Source organism: Sardina pilchardus, chromosome 20 (assembly GCF_963854185.1).
Source record: "Sardina pilchardus chromosome 20, fSarPil1.1, whole genome shotgun sequence".
NCBI lineage: Eukaryota > Metazoa > Chordata > Actinopteri > Clupeiformes > Clupeidae > Sardina > Sardina pilchardus.
Genome location: NC_085013.1, coordinates 13,622,733 through 13,638,867, shown reverse-complemented (window position 1 = coordinate 13,638,867; position 16,135 = coordinate 13,622,733). Strand labels below are relative to the sequence as shown.

Sequence of the window (16,135 nt, the reverse complement as noted above, 5' to 3'; positions counted from 1 at the left end):
GAAGGCAGGCAAGAGGTGGAATTTCCTTTGCCATTCCAGTCAGGAGGGGGGGGGGGCCACGTACGTCACCTCCTCACTACACACACACACACACACACACACACACACACACACACACACACTCGTACACACACGGTCAGCTTTTCACACACACAGACACAAATACACAGTGGAGTCATTGGCGGCTGCAGTCCCTGAGGAATATGATTCAGCGTGTCACCTGCAGCCTGTGACAGCCGGGGGCAGCACGGGAAGGACAGCACTGGGCAGCACGGGACAGCACGGGATAGGGGCGGGCGGACGGGCGGCCGTGAGGCAGCTGCGGCCGCGTCTGGTCCGGAGGCCCCCGGAGCACGCACGGCCCCCTTGAACAGAGCCAAGCCAAGCCAAACAAACACAGGCCTGCACCAAGGCTTCCCACAAAACCTCAGCTCACTTCACTGTTCACCCTTCCTCCCTCCACCAACCCCCCCAGCTTTATACACACACTCACAGAAAGAATACACAGACACACACACACACACACACACACACACACACACACACACACACACAGACACACATACACATACACACACACACACACACACACACACACACACACACACACACACACACACACACACACACACACAAACACAAACACACACACAGCATAATGCATGTGCATCACAGACACGCATACCCAGACAGCCATTTATACACCCACATCCACATGCACTTGCATGGCCGTACACACTGTGTGCACCCACAGATATGTGAACTAAGAGTATAACTTCTAGCATAACTTCTGCGACCTTACTGAGTAAAAAAGAACGAGAGACACAGACCGAGAGACGGAGAGAGAGAGAGAAAGAAAGAAAGGAGAGAGAAGTGGAGCAGTGCACGGAGCAGAATATCTCCAGAAAGCGAGTTGCCATTTGGCCTAAGCTCATTAAGGTCTCTGCTGAACTCTTAATCTGTGAGAGTCCAGTGTCTGCTCAGCTGCCTTTGTGTGAGAGGGCCCGGCTGATCCGCTCAGAGAGCAGTGGGCAGCGCTCGCCTCACCTCGCCTCCCCTCTCCCTCCCAGCCAGGATGACCTGAGGGCTAGTCGCCAGGGCCTTACCTAACCTAGCCTAGCCAGCAGGCCTGCCGCAGCTCTATGGGAGGGTGTGGAGAGGGTGTGTTTCTCTCTCTCTCTCTCGCTGGTTCTCTCCATCGGGCCCCAAAGTGAAGGGGGCACCTGCCCGCGAGAGCCCCAACTCTAGTCTCTCAGTGTCAGCTGTTCACCGCATGGCAATCAGATAAAGAGCTCGCCGAATTATCAGAGGAGTACACAGGGGAGGTGGGGGCCGAAACAATAGCTCCACAAGGATTTAGCTCTCTCACACAAGACATAAGGAGCGCCCTCCCTCTCTCTCTCTTGCTCTCTCTCTCTCTCTACCTCTCTTTCTCTGTCTCTTTTTTTTCCCTTCCTTTCATCCACTCACAGATGCAAAAATCGCATTCATTCTCCCATAACATGTCAAATGCGTCTTAAGAGAACATGTCATAAAAAAAGGGCGGGGGAGCAGGAGGAGGAGGAGGAGGAGGAGGAGGAGGTGGTGGTGGGGGAGGGGGGGGGGGGGGGGGGTGCACACAGCGATTCGAGTCCAGAAAAAATGAAATAGAAAAAACACTTCTCATGCAGTGTATAATGCAGCGTGCCTGAGCCAGACTTCATGTACTCAGAATGTGCTGTTGTTGTTCTAAGGGAAGAAAATGACTGGGTTCCACTTCCTGAAGCTGAAATATCCATTGCCGGTAGTAGGCCTGGCCTAAAACTCCTCCGCTGCTCCTAGCAGCGCAGCGCAAGGCTGTGCTAAAGCGGCGAGCGCTCCGTTTCAACAGCGGCGTCTCGGCACCTTCAGGACTAATTTAAACTCAACGACACTTGAACCGAGCTCAAAAATCACACGCTGTACGCCAACGTTAGCAGCAGTGTTATTTTCCAAAGAAATCTGGATCTAAAGCTAAATTGTTTATTTTTTTTTCTTTTTGCCATAACATGGGCACGACGAGGGCAGAGGAGAGAAAAAAAACATTTCAGGGTCAAATAGTGACTTGCGCAAAACAGACACCCATGACGTCACCGGTTGCGTTAGGCGCATACGCACGCACTGTAAAAATGTTCCTTCATGTCTGCTCCGACAGGACATCAAACATGGCCACAGATGCCTCAACTGTCCTCACTCAGCGAGGCCACAAAAGCAACAGCCTTTTTCCCTCTAATTAATAATTCAAATGACCTCTCGCGGCTTCGGCATGGGCGTGCTCAATGAACGCAAAGGAACACAACACGCACCACACACACGTACACACACACACACACACACACACACACACACACACACACACACCACAAAAACACACAGTTGCCAAGACTCCCCTGAGTCTATTAAAGTTCAAACAAGCCGCAACAGAAGAAGAAGAAAAAAAAACACAAAGAGAAAAAGGGGTGAGTGTGTGTGAAAAAAAAAAAAAACACACAAACAGCATCACCCAAACACCCTTATTGTCAATCTACGCCAAGAAGCCGAGAGAGGAGCAGATCCAACCCCCTTAATAATAATCACACATGTGACTATTCCCTGTAGCTCCGAATAATTAGAAGTCAAACATGGCTCCCTCCATGCTCTTCTCTAATTGTGTTAAAGAGCCCGGTTACGGGGAGGAGGCGAGCGGGCGAGAGAGCAAACACGCAGGCTCTGTGGGCACAATAGGGCTAGATGGAGAATAAGATACGAGGAAGCCCCTCGGGTCTCCTGGGGCCGGCTTGTCTATTTGCCGGGGCTCCAGCCCCTGATAATGCGAGTTGTAATTAATATAAGAGCAGGAGACAATGCGGGGGGAAGAGGCTTGTTGTCGCGCGGCGGAGGCCACGGGAGGGCAGGCGGCTCAGCCGCTGTACTACACGGCGTTTTTTCGCACTGACACACACCTGCCTTGCCCATCAAAACACAACCCCGCTGCTCCCGCCTTTTTTTTTTTTTTTTTTTACTTCTTTTCTTTTCTCTTTTTCTCTCTGCCTCCCTCTCTCTCTTTTGGTCTCCCTATCCTATCGCTTAAAATTTCAAATAAAATTGATTTAGGACTGTCTTTGAATTTGGTCTCAAATTCCCAGGAAACCTGATGTATCTACAGAGCGAAAGTATGTGTAGCGGGGAGACACACTGAGCACAGAGGTGTGTGTGTGTGTGTGTGTGTGTGTGTGTGTGTGTGTGTGTGTGTATGTGTGTGTGTGTGTGTGTGTGTGTGTGTGTGTGCGCGTGCGAATGTGTGCGCGTGTGTGTGTGTGTGTGTGTGTGTGTGTGTGTGTGCGTGCGTATGTGTGTGCGTGTGTGTGTGCGTGTGTGTGTGTGTGCGTGTGTGTGCGTGCGTGCGTGTGTGCGTGTGTGTGTGTGGAGGGGAGTGGTGCATAGTGCTGCATGCTATGGCTGGGAACTCCGAGCTACACATCCCGTCCTGCTGACACACGAGAAACACACCAGGCCGTAAATCTCCGCCGGCTGGCGTTTCAAGACGCATCTTGCACCTAAACTCCTCACACATTTTTGTCGAATTTAACACGTAATTACATAGCCTCGCCGAAAAGACATTCAAGTGCAGGGTCACGACTATTCAACTCTTCACTATTTACAAGACCGTCAATTATCTCCCATGCTTTAAAAAAGGAACATTAATTTGCCATCAAATAATTGACAGCTGAATTGTTTTAAAATATATGAGTGTGTGGAGTATGGGGTGTGTGCGTATGTGAGTGTGTGCGTGCATGCGTGTGTGTGTGTGTGTGTTTATGTGTGTATGTGTGTGTATGTGTGTGTGCGTGCGTGTGTGTGTGTGTGCGTGTGTGTGCGTGTGTGTGTGTGTGTGTGTGTGTGACTTTGTGTGTGGCTCCATTTTCTGAAGTGGTATTTTGCACAATGCCCTGACTAGCACATTACAAGCACAATTATTTTATCAAAGGAAGCAAAAAACTTTAATCCCAAGGCGGCAAGCCTTTTGGGACCTATTCTGATGCATGTAAACAACAACATGCACAAAATCTAGGAACTGCCTCCCTCAATAACAGAGACAGATGAGGGGAAAATTATGATAAAAAAAAACAAACCTTTCGAAACACACACCAAACTGTCACTTTTTTCCCCGGCTGTACTCGTTGTGAATAAAAAAAAACAATGCACCGCATTTTTGCACAACAGACTTATGCATATTTGAGCTTACAGCTTCGCCAAATATTGCTCTCATCTGTGCCAAAGGTCGCTCTCATCTGTGCTGGCGTCGTGGCCACACATCACTCGCGAGGAGAGCAACAAGTCCTGCTTCTCTTCCATTGCTCATTAGGAAGGCATGCCAGCAGGCCCAAGCATCTGAACACTAATCAGACAGGATATGTCGAGCTAGACGCCGTACCATCACAAAACAATCATCCGAGATGGCAGATGTCACTGTGCTATGCCTCTGACTCTGTGTATAAGTGTGTACGAGTGTGTGTGTAGGGATGGGGAGGGGGGGGGGTGCTGGATCCAAACACAGGCAGCCTGCACGTGCTACTTCATTCGGAGAACCTCCACAACTGAACAAACCCACGGTTCAGCGGTTTTAGGAGCCCTGTAGGCTAAATGTAGGCAAACACACGGGTGCGCACAGGCAGCCGAACGTGGCCCAAACCATGCAAATAGCCTTAGAACTACAGACCATTAAAACACCTTTTAGAGAGAGCGAGTGGGGAGATTTAGTGCTTGCTGTGAGGTTATTATTTCTTGCGGGTTACCTTGACTTGGAAATGAACAACATGTAAACAGAGGAGCCTTCAGTGCGCCAGTGCAGGGCTTAGATAACCTACACGTAACCTCGGCAGGAACTACAAGCATGAGCCGCGAGCACTGGAGAAGAATGGGGTGCCAGAAACACACATGCCACAATATTTCTTCACGGTGCGCTCTCTCGAAAACTATGCACTGAGGCGGGAGAGGGTTTCAGCCCGAGCAAGCTGTGAAACAACTGCAGCGAACGTGAAGTGCGCTTGATTAAAAAAAAAAAGAAAGAGAGAGAGAGAGAGAGAGAGAGAGAGGGAGAGAAAACTGTGCAGTGGTGGGGCCCAGGCACAAAGACAAATTCATTAGTACTGATAATATTCAGCAGGCATTAATTCCATTCTTGGCCTTAATTGGATGTAGAATAGAGCCGGCTGAAATTTTATTGCAGTAATTAAAAGGCAAACAGGGCCGTACTGACACACGACACAACTACACTGTTCACTGGGGGAGATTGAGCTTGTTTTCACTTTTCATCCGTATGACAATATGATTAATTTGTACCCCCCCCCCCCCCCCCCCCCCATAGAAAGGAGAGTGGGAGCTTATGGATGTGTGGGGGGAGCAGTGTGTGTGTGGTGGTGGTGGGGTGGGGGGGGGAGTCTAGGGAAGTAACAGGAAGCAAATATAAGAAATCAACTACGCGACAAAGGCCTTGTCTCCTTTGACAACGCCATAATCCAATCAGCTCAAAGATAATGTAGCATTCAAGTGTAAATAAAACCCTGCTTATTAGGGTCTACCATCAGGTAGAGCAGAGAGAGAGAGAGAGAGAGAGAGAGAGAGAGAGAGAGAGAGAATAAGCACAAACGCCTGTCTCCTTCATGAAGAGCCTCATCATCCCAGGCAAAGCAACTTTCACCAAATGAGATGTAGCCCAGGGCTATATATTAAAAATGCATATCAAAGCAAAGAAAAATGGACGTGAGAGATTCTAACTAAATAAATTAGCATATCTAACTATCAAATTGCCTTCTCCCCTCTCCAACCAAAAAAGACAGAAATGAATAATAAAACATAACCAAAATAAAAAATAAAATGAATAAAACAAAAACCAGTATCTGCTTGTACTTGACATCAGATATGCCTAATGTATTTACTTTGCAGTTATATGGCTTTAATGCTCGCCTCAGCTACAAACACGCCTCTTGCTCAGGGCAAAGGCTTTCTCAGTGAAGAACATTTACAAAGTGAGAAATAAACCTACTTTGGTCTATAGCTAAGCCCATATATGCAATCTCTGCTTTGCTAATTGTATTCCAAAATTCAGAGATACATAGATACTGAAATGTTTATTCTTCAGTTCAAACTATTTCCTATTCAAATACGCTGTTCCTTGTTTAACCCTTCACTTGATGATCTTATCATTCAAAAATTGCAAGCACAGATGAAGATATAGATACTATCACTACAACAATACAACAGGTTTTGATCATGCAAGTAACTATTTTCATAATAGCGCCATTCAGGTGCGTGGCACCCTCTCAAGTCGCGTACTCGGTTAATGGCAGTGTAGGCGACAGGTCAACACTGAAAGCCATTGTGTGTGTGTGTGTGTGTGTGTGTGTGTGTGTGTGTGTGTGTGTGTGTGTGTGTGTGTGTGTGTGTGTGTGTGTGTGTGTGTGTGCGTGCGTGCGCGCACACTTAATTTGAGTTTTGCATATCAATAATCTGCCCGCATGCCTACTGCTACAAGCCAGGAAACAGTAGCCGACTGGCTAGGTCTCCCCTAACCAGCACCAGAGCGTACTTGCGAGGAACTTGCACTATGGTAGCACTGACCACACCAATTAGCTGTTGTAAAATGTCATTGCTGCCGTAAGAGACATATAAATCGCTCTAAACTAAAATACCTAATGAAGTGGTCAGTGCAAACGACTTTCGGATAAATGACCTGTCGCGCACGGCCAAAGTTTCTTTATGGCCACTCCTGATTTTCTCCATTGATATAGGGTGATATCAGCTAAATTGGGCCACTTTTTGGTAAATCGCTTGGGACAGTAATACAATGTTATCTATGCCTTTTCCAAGTGTTTTTATAATTAATAATGACTGTTTTTCATACTTTTGTGTTGAAAGTATGTAAAAAAATATAAGTATTTAGGCCCTACAGTTCTTGAAACATCAGCTGTGCCAACTTTTTTCGCATGAGCAGTTTCAGGTAAAATGGGCCAGCAGCTTCAGGTAAAATGGGCCAGTCTAATTTCAAAGGGAAATTATAAATAATTATCCATTTTAATTTTTAAAATACAATTGCTAATACAGCCACATAACATTTAGACTGCATTAAACAAACATATTCATATGTGGCATCAATAAAAACACATCGTGGGTGCAAACCCATGAGCACTTAAAAAAGTCAATTTTGGAACCTGACTGATGCCAGTGGTGTGTGTGTGTGTGTGTGGGTAGGTGTGTGTGGGTGTGTGTGGGTGTGTGTTTAGAACAAATGTGTAAATTACAAAAATTCACATTCAAAATTGATAATCGATATATTCAAAATACTAATATTACTAACTAATATTACTAGTGTGTGTGTGTGTGTGTGTGTGATAAAAACATTTTTCCTTCTTGTTTGCCATACTGGTGGTGGGGGGAGGGGGGTCATGGTAAGTGAGTGTGTGTGTGTGTGTGTGTGTGTGTGTGTGTGTGTGTGTGTGTGTGTGTGTGTGTGTGTGTGTGTGTGTGTGTGTGAGACTGTGTGCGTGCACGTGTGTGTGTGTGTGTGTGTCAGTCGGTGTGTGGGTGCATGTGTGGGTGTGTGTGTGTACACACCTACATAGGCTACACACACACAGAGAGAGAGATACACCGTGACACACACTCACACACACACACACACACACACACACACACTCACTCACACACATGTGTATCTGGCCCATTAGAATGGGCCCATAGGATGGCCCATTTTAGCTGAAACCATATGGCCCATTTTACCTGAATGGGTTAAGGTAAATTGGGCCGCCAAGAAAAACATGATTTTTCCAAAAAATATGTTCATATACCAAGCTAACAACATTAAGTCTGATGGATGCCATCAAGACAGATATTTTGCATAGTTTTTTTATGGGCAAGTTTGTTTTTTTATAGATTTATCATCCTTATAATAGTTTAGTCAGATTCGCTATGCCAGGCTACTTACCACACAGTTTTCTGGTGCAGTCTTGATTAGCATTATTGCCCTGCCCACCATAGCAACCATAAACCAATCAAATCACCTGTTACTTGTCAAGCACAGTTATGACAACAGTTTAACATCCTTTGCAGTCATTGGCTCTAAATTCCAGAGGGGCTGGGACCCCCAAACCTTAATCGGCCCATTTTACCTGATGGCCCATTTTACCTGATATCACCCTATTTAATTTTCTAATTATCAAAATTGTATGTCTTACAAGTGGCCGGATGACAATGGCGCGGTCTAAACATTGCGAGGGAGCTGGAAATTGGCTTGAGCATCAACCATCTGCCACGAAACTAAACAGGCTAGTTTATCTAATCTCTTCGGTATAAACAACAGCATGCCTCATTTCTACACTTATTCGGAGCGAGATGCAGAGTTCGCGGGGCTTTCAACCGCCGTTCCACACTACTATCCACGTTAATTCTGGTTTTGTTCACCTTGCAGTATTTAAGCAACCATGCATGCACTGCGGACATTCAAAGCCAGCCCGTCGCTATTATAACAAGACCCAACAGATGCAGTCCGTTGACTTTGCATAACACTTAAATCTGCTTTAATTCCTAATAGGCTTGAGCTTGGGCCGCTGATACATAACCAGTCATTCTGTCGTGATTCACCCAATAGGCCTATTTCTGCACTCACTCTTTAAATAGCATACACGCCATAACCACCAAAAACAATTAACAATTTAAAAAAAAACTTTAATTTTCAACAGCACATTAAACTCAAATCGTATGTTCGTGCTACATTTATTGCCCTGCAAAGCTCGTTTAAAACCACGGGATCGATCACCCAATGTAAAGGCGTGCTTCAGGTACATATTATTGAATTCAGTTCATATTGTGACCGTAAAATGGGCGCAGGGAGCAGAAGTGCTTCAGAGAGCAAGCCACAAGTCGATCAATAGGAAACAATTAAACACATTAACCAACAGCGTGTAACGTCACTACTACGCTGCCAGACGTAAAAGAAGCTCTGATGCCACATTATGAACTTGACATTGAGGGCACCCCGGCAGCTTCAGATGCATGGCTTAATACTTTCTCTGCGCTTATGAAGTAAAATCCCACAGCTATAGTTAGAGGGTTGTCTACTGGGTTGTACCCCATGGCCTTTGCAGTTGTGTTTTACGCACGAGGTTCTTTTTCAAAAAACAGCACATACAACTGAGGATCATAGCCTACACGAACGAAAGCCCATCAGTGCTAAAGAATGCTGGCCTACTCACTCTACGTTTTAACCGAGGAGCGACCATTCCAGCCAAACACAAGAGATAAACACATACAACCAAATCCTCAGATTGTACGGAATGGACACCGGGAGAGGCCTTTGACGCCTCCAACCACAACAAAAACATTACTAAATTAAAGAAAACTGACCAAACTCGCCCTATCGTAAGGAGATTTTGATTAGAACATATCATCTAAAACGATGGCTAATTACTAAAATATAGGCTATGTGACCTGTGCCTTTGCGTTTTTATTCTGTGTTCTACCAAAGAGTACACCATCGCCAGTTTAGTGACTACTCTCAAAAGCATTATCACACGCGAGCGCGCACAGACACAAACGCGCGTGCGCGCGCAAACACACACACACACACACTCTCTCTCTCACACACACACACACACACACACACACACACTGTCAACAGGCTCAGAAGCGGCGCCACACGCGCCATAGCGACACATCACGGCAAGACAATAGTCTGTTATGAAACCAATTAAACCCGTGTTACTTACGTGATCTGCTAAGTTGGTTGAAGATCCCGAGAGTTCCTCGTGGTCCGATTTTGAGCTGCCATCCCGTTCGTCAATAACTAGGTCTATTGGCATTTTCCCTTTCAAACAACTGATGTACCGATGGCAAAAATTGTCGCAGAGCTCGTGAACCTAAAGGCAAAAGAACATATATTTTTCAGGACAAGGGAAACTCCACAGGCGGTCCAAGAATAATCACAATTATGGGGCATTACCGGGCGCGACAAGGAAACAATAGTGCAATTGTTGCAGCCCTTATTATTCTCAAGAGACTGGCGCAACAAGTTGAATGCACAGAAAATAAACATGGTGCACAAGCTGATAAAATACCTAGACAAATATTTTGCATCCTCTAAACCTATACTAGCACACTCTCACCCCCATCGCATTTGATATTAAACAATGGTCAACAGTTTGATCAATATCCCACAATAGTGCGTAATGAGTGTTTGAGCATTTAATTCAACTGCAACATACATAAATATAGTAATAAAATATTAATATATAGTGCATCAAATATTTTCAGAAGAACATTATCAGTTGGTCACTACAGCGCCATGCTCTACACTGGTAGCCTATATAACCATTCTTTTTTTATTCGGCTCAAGACAAACCGCAGTAAAGACATTTAGAGGCCCATTTACCTTTTCTAACTCCAAAAGATGAAACCGCAAAACTTGTATGGCTTGTATCATCTGAAAAAAAGGAATATATAACATGCTTTAACATGGTAGCCGCTGACAGCCGTGTTGTCGTTGCACTACAATAATAAAATGTACTACCTTTGAAGGATTTCGTATTGCACTTTTTTTTAAGTAGGCCTAATTGTCCCTTTATATTTACCATGAACACTGGGCAGGTGCGTCATCTAACATTTTACAAATATTTTATCAAAGACACATAATATGACAACCTCGACTGAATGGCTGATTTCTTAAAGCAACAAATTTAGTTGCATGGGTTTAACAGAAAATGCACATCCATGCAAACGCGATGGCGGATTCACCCCTACATTGAGCCACCGCGTTAACACTCCCCTAATCAGTGCTTTCCCTCACGGCCTCCTATGGTAGCCTAATGCTCTGCCACTCGAGACCCCTCCGAGCTTCCCCTTGTTCACTTCAAAGGAACCTGTCGAACATCTGTGTTGTGCTTTTGCATCAAATCCTCCTATATTTACTTTGCAATGTCAAGAACAGGGGTGCAGGTTGGAGACAAAACAACGATAACATTTAGTGGCAAATGCAGCACATATGGATGAAATACGAAAGTGTTCTTGAATCACGCTTACCAAATTGTCCAACTCTGGATTTGAAGAGAATAGAGGTTTTTCTGCACGGACCTAAAATATCACCAGAAGCGGAGGTTAATTTGATCACGTGATATAACTATATTACACAATGACATCTACAACCATAGCCAACTGCATGGCAAAATAACAAAGTTATTTAGGAAAATAGTTCTGTATCCTAAATTAAAGTTGTGACGGGCCTCTATTGTGCTATTAGCAAAATAATGCACGTGCCAATGACAATAGGCTACCTCACGTGTCATTCGCTAGACTTATTGTAATATTTTTTACGATACAAAATTAGGAGAAACTTCTTCAGTCAGTAAATGCATTTTTAGTCCACAGTTCTTTCCTGTACTGCTATCAAAGGCTTATTCAAATATACAAAACACAAATGGCAGACGGATGTATATAAAAGTGACCTGTTTGGCAAAGACTGCGATGTCCTCGTTGAAGGAGTCGGAGGAGCAGACATCGCCGCCTGCTACCCCAGGCTCCCTGGGAGTGCACGTCGCCAGCTCACACTTCTCAAAAACCAAGGCAAGGAGGGGGAATAAAGGGTGACTGCAAGAAGGGAACATGAACTAAGCGAAACATAGCCGACTACTTAGTTTAAAGTGACATATTATAAACTAGAAGATGTTTGTAAAAGTTTAAAACATATATCGACGCCATTATTTTCTCTATTAGTGCCGGCCATGGCTTCCCTTGCTGTCTGCTTACAACTTGACATGTAAAGACAAAATCCTTTAGTTGTTCTCACACTAGCTTTGCGTCCACATGCTGTTGTACAACTAAAATAGTAATAGTTATTCTTAAAATCGACAACAAATATTATTTTTTGTAAACTAGTTCAAGCATAATGTGTTTCATTAAATAGTGTTAACTTGTATTTCATTTTCAATCCGCACAGTGATACTGTCAAAATTATAGTCCATATACATATACAAAGTGTGTGAAAATAAATAACGCGCATTTAAATATGTGTATGGTGTCCTGACCTGTTTTATTATCCATGTGTTTAGTGACTTTGTTATTGTTAATTGACAAGTCAGGGTCAAGATTATTATTTTTAAAATACAGACGACTCACATTTGACTAACACTAACAAGAGTAAACGTAGCCTAGTCATATTTTTTAAAATTAAACTGACTGTAGTTTAACCAAACGCAGAATAAGTTTAAAATGTTAGGCTAATCATGGAAATAATATTTTGCACCTACATGACAGTTCCACTTTTAACACCCCGTGTTTTGAAAGCATTTTGGAAAAAGTAGAAAATAAACACAATTATTACTCACCCATAAATTAGATCTTTGTCCCTCTTTAAAACATCGTTGACAGCTGAGCCCATGCTGGTGGGCATTACATTGGGATGGGGTGCATGTGCACCGTAGTGCTGGCTGGCGTGGAGCGGAGGTCCATGATTCAAGTGGTGGACCTGGGGTAGCGGTCGAGGAGCATGCGGATCGTACATAGATGCCGGAACTCCAACTCCGTCCATTCCCCCATAATGGGCCAGTTCATCGTACTAAAGTGAAACAAAATCATATCAGAGGAAACAAGGAAACTTTTGTATCACAGAAGTGTACAGGAGTGGTGTCAAAGAATCAAGTGATTCCTTCAAAAATGAAAGGAAAGGAAAAGGGAAAACCATAACAAACCAAACACAGTGTGTAAGCTACACGAGGTTAAAAAGTATTATTATTGTTAAGAATAGTGCGTCGAAGGAAATGACGGCACTGGTTATTCTACATTTAAGTACAAACTGATAGTTTTGAAATTACCAAAAACATTCTAAACTTCTGTATCCCCGAGGCTGAGTTACTTTCGTGTTACTTAGAGTCCCTTTAAAACAGCTCCACGAATGCCGCGGAGATCACCGGTATGGTAGGGGCTGTCACGCCGCTGGACGAGTTGAGATACAGCAAAAATGTCAAATAAAATGCCTCAGATTGTAGTAGTTTGCAAATGAACCGCCACCGGCATGCGGATAGCGATAGACGAGGCCCTCCGATAGGATTTGTATAGGTAAGTGTTGGAGATTTAAAACCTACCCTTTGCGCCATCAGGCTGCGCTCCAATAAACTCCTGGATGTGTCGTATATTCAATATCCCAGTCTGGTAAGAATGTGATTTAGTGGTAAGATTCCCTTTTCAACCAACTTGGTGAATTCTCCTATTCTCCAATGTGGTTCAGAACAAGCAGAGGCATCAGGAGTTTTGCAATTTTTCTTGTTTTCCTCTTTGCCCCCAAAAAAGAAAAAAAAATGTCAACCACCAAACTGAAGGTTACAATCGGCCCATCAACAACCTGCATGTAACTAAACTGTCGTGTCTCATGGCTTTTTGCCACTCCAGCTGTCAATCAAAGCCAGAGGTTGTCAAGGTAATGAATGAATGATGGTTGGTGATGATGTTCAAGAGAGGATGAATCTTTTTAGCCCGTTTTCATCCAACAACTCCGCGTCTCCTTTATGCCTCCGGATCGCTATCTTGTTTTATCATTACTGTAAAAAAAGAAAAAAAGTAAAAGAAATTAAGAGATTGCAATTCAGATCGTTCCTTTTCCCGGTAGGTATTTCGTCTATCTCGCAGTCTGAGATGAGTGAGTGTCAGCGAGTGTTGGCAGGTTGGCTGCTAGCTTGCTTATAGAACAGAGTCAGTTCGCAGCGCTGATCGGCGGGAGAATGAAATGACGGAACCCGGAAGTAGAGGTGGCCATAGCCAGTCCTACAGCAGCAAGAGAAAGAGAGGAGAGACCAAAGCCTGTGATATGCAGAGTATGCACACGGACGGCTTCAACTCCTCACGGGGGGAGCCAAACAACACAGCATCTGCTCTCCACCGATTTCGCTCGCAATATGAGCTCCTAAAAGTAGCAGAAGATGGACAAGAACGGAGCGCGGTTATACTGTAGCCTAATCTGCTTTTACGTTTAGCTCGGCGTTTGTGCTGGTAACATTGCAGGCAAAGAGCACAAGCCGTTTCAGTGTTAAAATACGGAGGCACCGCACATGTCGTAAGACTAACTTTTATCGGTCTGCACTCCAAAGCGCATTTCAAATAAACCACCGCTGCAGTGTGCCAACTTGTTCCAGTGGTTGTTTTGATAGTTATCGTAAGTTTTTATCAACTGTAAGTTTCCACTTAGGTGGCGATAAACTGACAACACAAAACCCCAATAGGCTATCTGAAACTCAATTCATAAGTAGGTTATACTGTAAACGACTGACAAAAATCTTATCTATTGACGCATTATTTTAATCTCCATACACGCAAACTATTTCTTCGAGAATCCAAGGCCTTTCCCCCAATGAATAAGGCAAATGAAGTGATATTGACCACCCCTTTTCAGACAAAATGAACTTTTCCAAAGAGAAAGGGTTTTTGCGAGGAAAGTAATTTTGTATGTGTCTTCCGTCCAATCGTATCTCTAGATAGAAATCCGTGCCTTACCTCAGAGTAGTCAATTACGAGAGCTCCCCAAGATCATCAATCATAGGGAGAGTTTGAAGTTTCGAGGAGGGGCAAAAGCTTTACTCATCGATTGCACTACGGCTTGCCCCTCTCTCTTTTTTCCAAGTCCAAGCTTTTTCTGACCTTAAAATCTAAACAGGCCATCACTCCCTTCTGCTATTTAGTTTCATCAATAATAGGCTAATATAGATTGTTATGCGCATGACATCACCGTATCGATACGTTTTCTCACAAATGGTAACATTTATGGCTCCGATATTTTGTTGTCGAAATTCACCATGCACGAATGGGATGCGCTTGGCACACTGGCGGGGGAATGAAATGGACGGAGCAATAAGGTCAACAATCTACCCAACAGACAAACAAGACACAAGGCTTTCCGAAGCAGTGAGAGAAATTATAACGATATCATAAACGATGCAGTGTAACAACAATTATGTTTGTGACACAAGGGGGTGGGGAGCCCTACAAGAAAAAGTAGAACTGAAGGGTTGACAAACGGCTCTGCGGACATTAACATGCAATAGAGCAAGAGAGGGGAACTCCACTGTTGAGCAGAGAGGTATGGCAGTCTCTCCCGGGCTGGTCAGCGCTGCATTCTGCGTATTGAGAGAGAGAGGCTGGCTAAGCATTTGAAGACTGATACTTTGTTATTAAATCAACACTTCCAAATACTCGCCTTTGCTGAGTCTTCTAGCCTAACCTAACGCTAGAATCATCACCGGACAAATATGGTAAGTCTTTCGAATATCCTTTTGTTACAAGCTTAGTGAATCGTCAGTAACGTGCGTCTTAAGAGGACCAGTTGGAGATAAAAGTCAAAAAGTTGAGTGTGCGTATAGTATTATCGTCATTACCGAAAGCGGTAGGAGTGGACTTAATCACAGTGCGGCAAGAAAATGAGAACCCAGGGTATTATTTGAAGCTGTCGGCATATTCCTTTACACTTGAACAGGACTTAAGTGTATTTACGTTTTCTTCTTCTTTCATTCCTGGCTTGTGTTAACCCTTGGCAAAAGGTTTGCGATTTTAATATTTTAAGCACTTGCTCTCAACACGATGACCTACAGTATAGTCAATCTACACCAACATTACTTAAGTGCATTTAAATCGTGCCCTTGGACACAGGCCAATTTGAAACTGAATTCTAATAAATGTTTGATTGGTAAACAACTAATTGTTTTCTAGCCCACTATTTATTTAGTATAGGCTCTAAAGTCCAAGACCATAGGTTAAGTTAAATAGATCAACACATTAATTGCCATACATAAAAGGCCTGAATGACAACACCACCATTCATGAGCATGAATTGTTACTATGACTTTTTTTTTTTTTTATCACACTGCTATGTTTTGGAGTGCTTTGAGTTTGTAAACAAAAAGTCCCAATAATTAACCAAGCACTGGTGGAGATATTATGTATCAAATCGGCGCACATGAATATGCCATAGTCTCTCTGCAAGAACCTTACTTTTGCAAATTGATACGCCTCAACAAGAAGCGTTTTATCTCCAAAAATAAGGGCCATGAATGAAATCAGTGTTCCAGTAGACTCGGCGTACAGGTCCCACGCCTCTGCAGAAGAT

At 44.0% G+C, this 16,135-nt stretch overlaps 1 protein-coding gene across 7 annotated transcripts in view; it reads right to left on the bottom strand.

The window, feature by feature from the left end:
* meis2a (Meis homeobox 2a) overlaps window positions 1–13,797 on the bottom strand; it is a 93,466-nt gene extending 79,669 nt beyond the window's left edge. For 5 of the 7 annotated variants that reach the window (XM_062522983.1, XM_062522984.1, XM_062522987.1 and 2 more), the window contains exons 1-6: window positions 13,128–13,797; window positions 12,372–12,601; window positions 11,493–11,634; window positions 11,071–11,121; window positions 10,424–10,474; window positions 9,762–9,911 (exon numbers count right to left, since the gene is read on the bottom strand). In XM_062522983.1, the coding sequence (XP_062378967.1) occupies window positions 9,762–9,911; window positions 10,424–10,474; window positions 11,071–11,121; window positions 11,493–11,634; window positions 12,372–12,601; window positions 13,128–13,139 (636 nt within the window). In that variant the 5' untranslated portion in view covers window positions 13,140–13,797. Of the gene's footprint in view, window positions 1–9,761; window positions 9,912–10,423; window positions 10,475–11,070; window positions 11,122–11,492; window positions 11,635–12,371; window positions 12,602–12,857; window positions 12,949–13,127 lie in introns of those variants that run through there. The other 2 variants (XM_062522986.1, XM_062522989.1) reach the window with 1 other exon arrangement.
* Window positions 13,798–16,135: the final 2,338 nt, after the last annotated feature.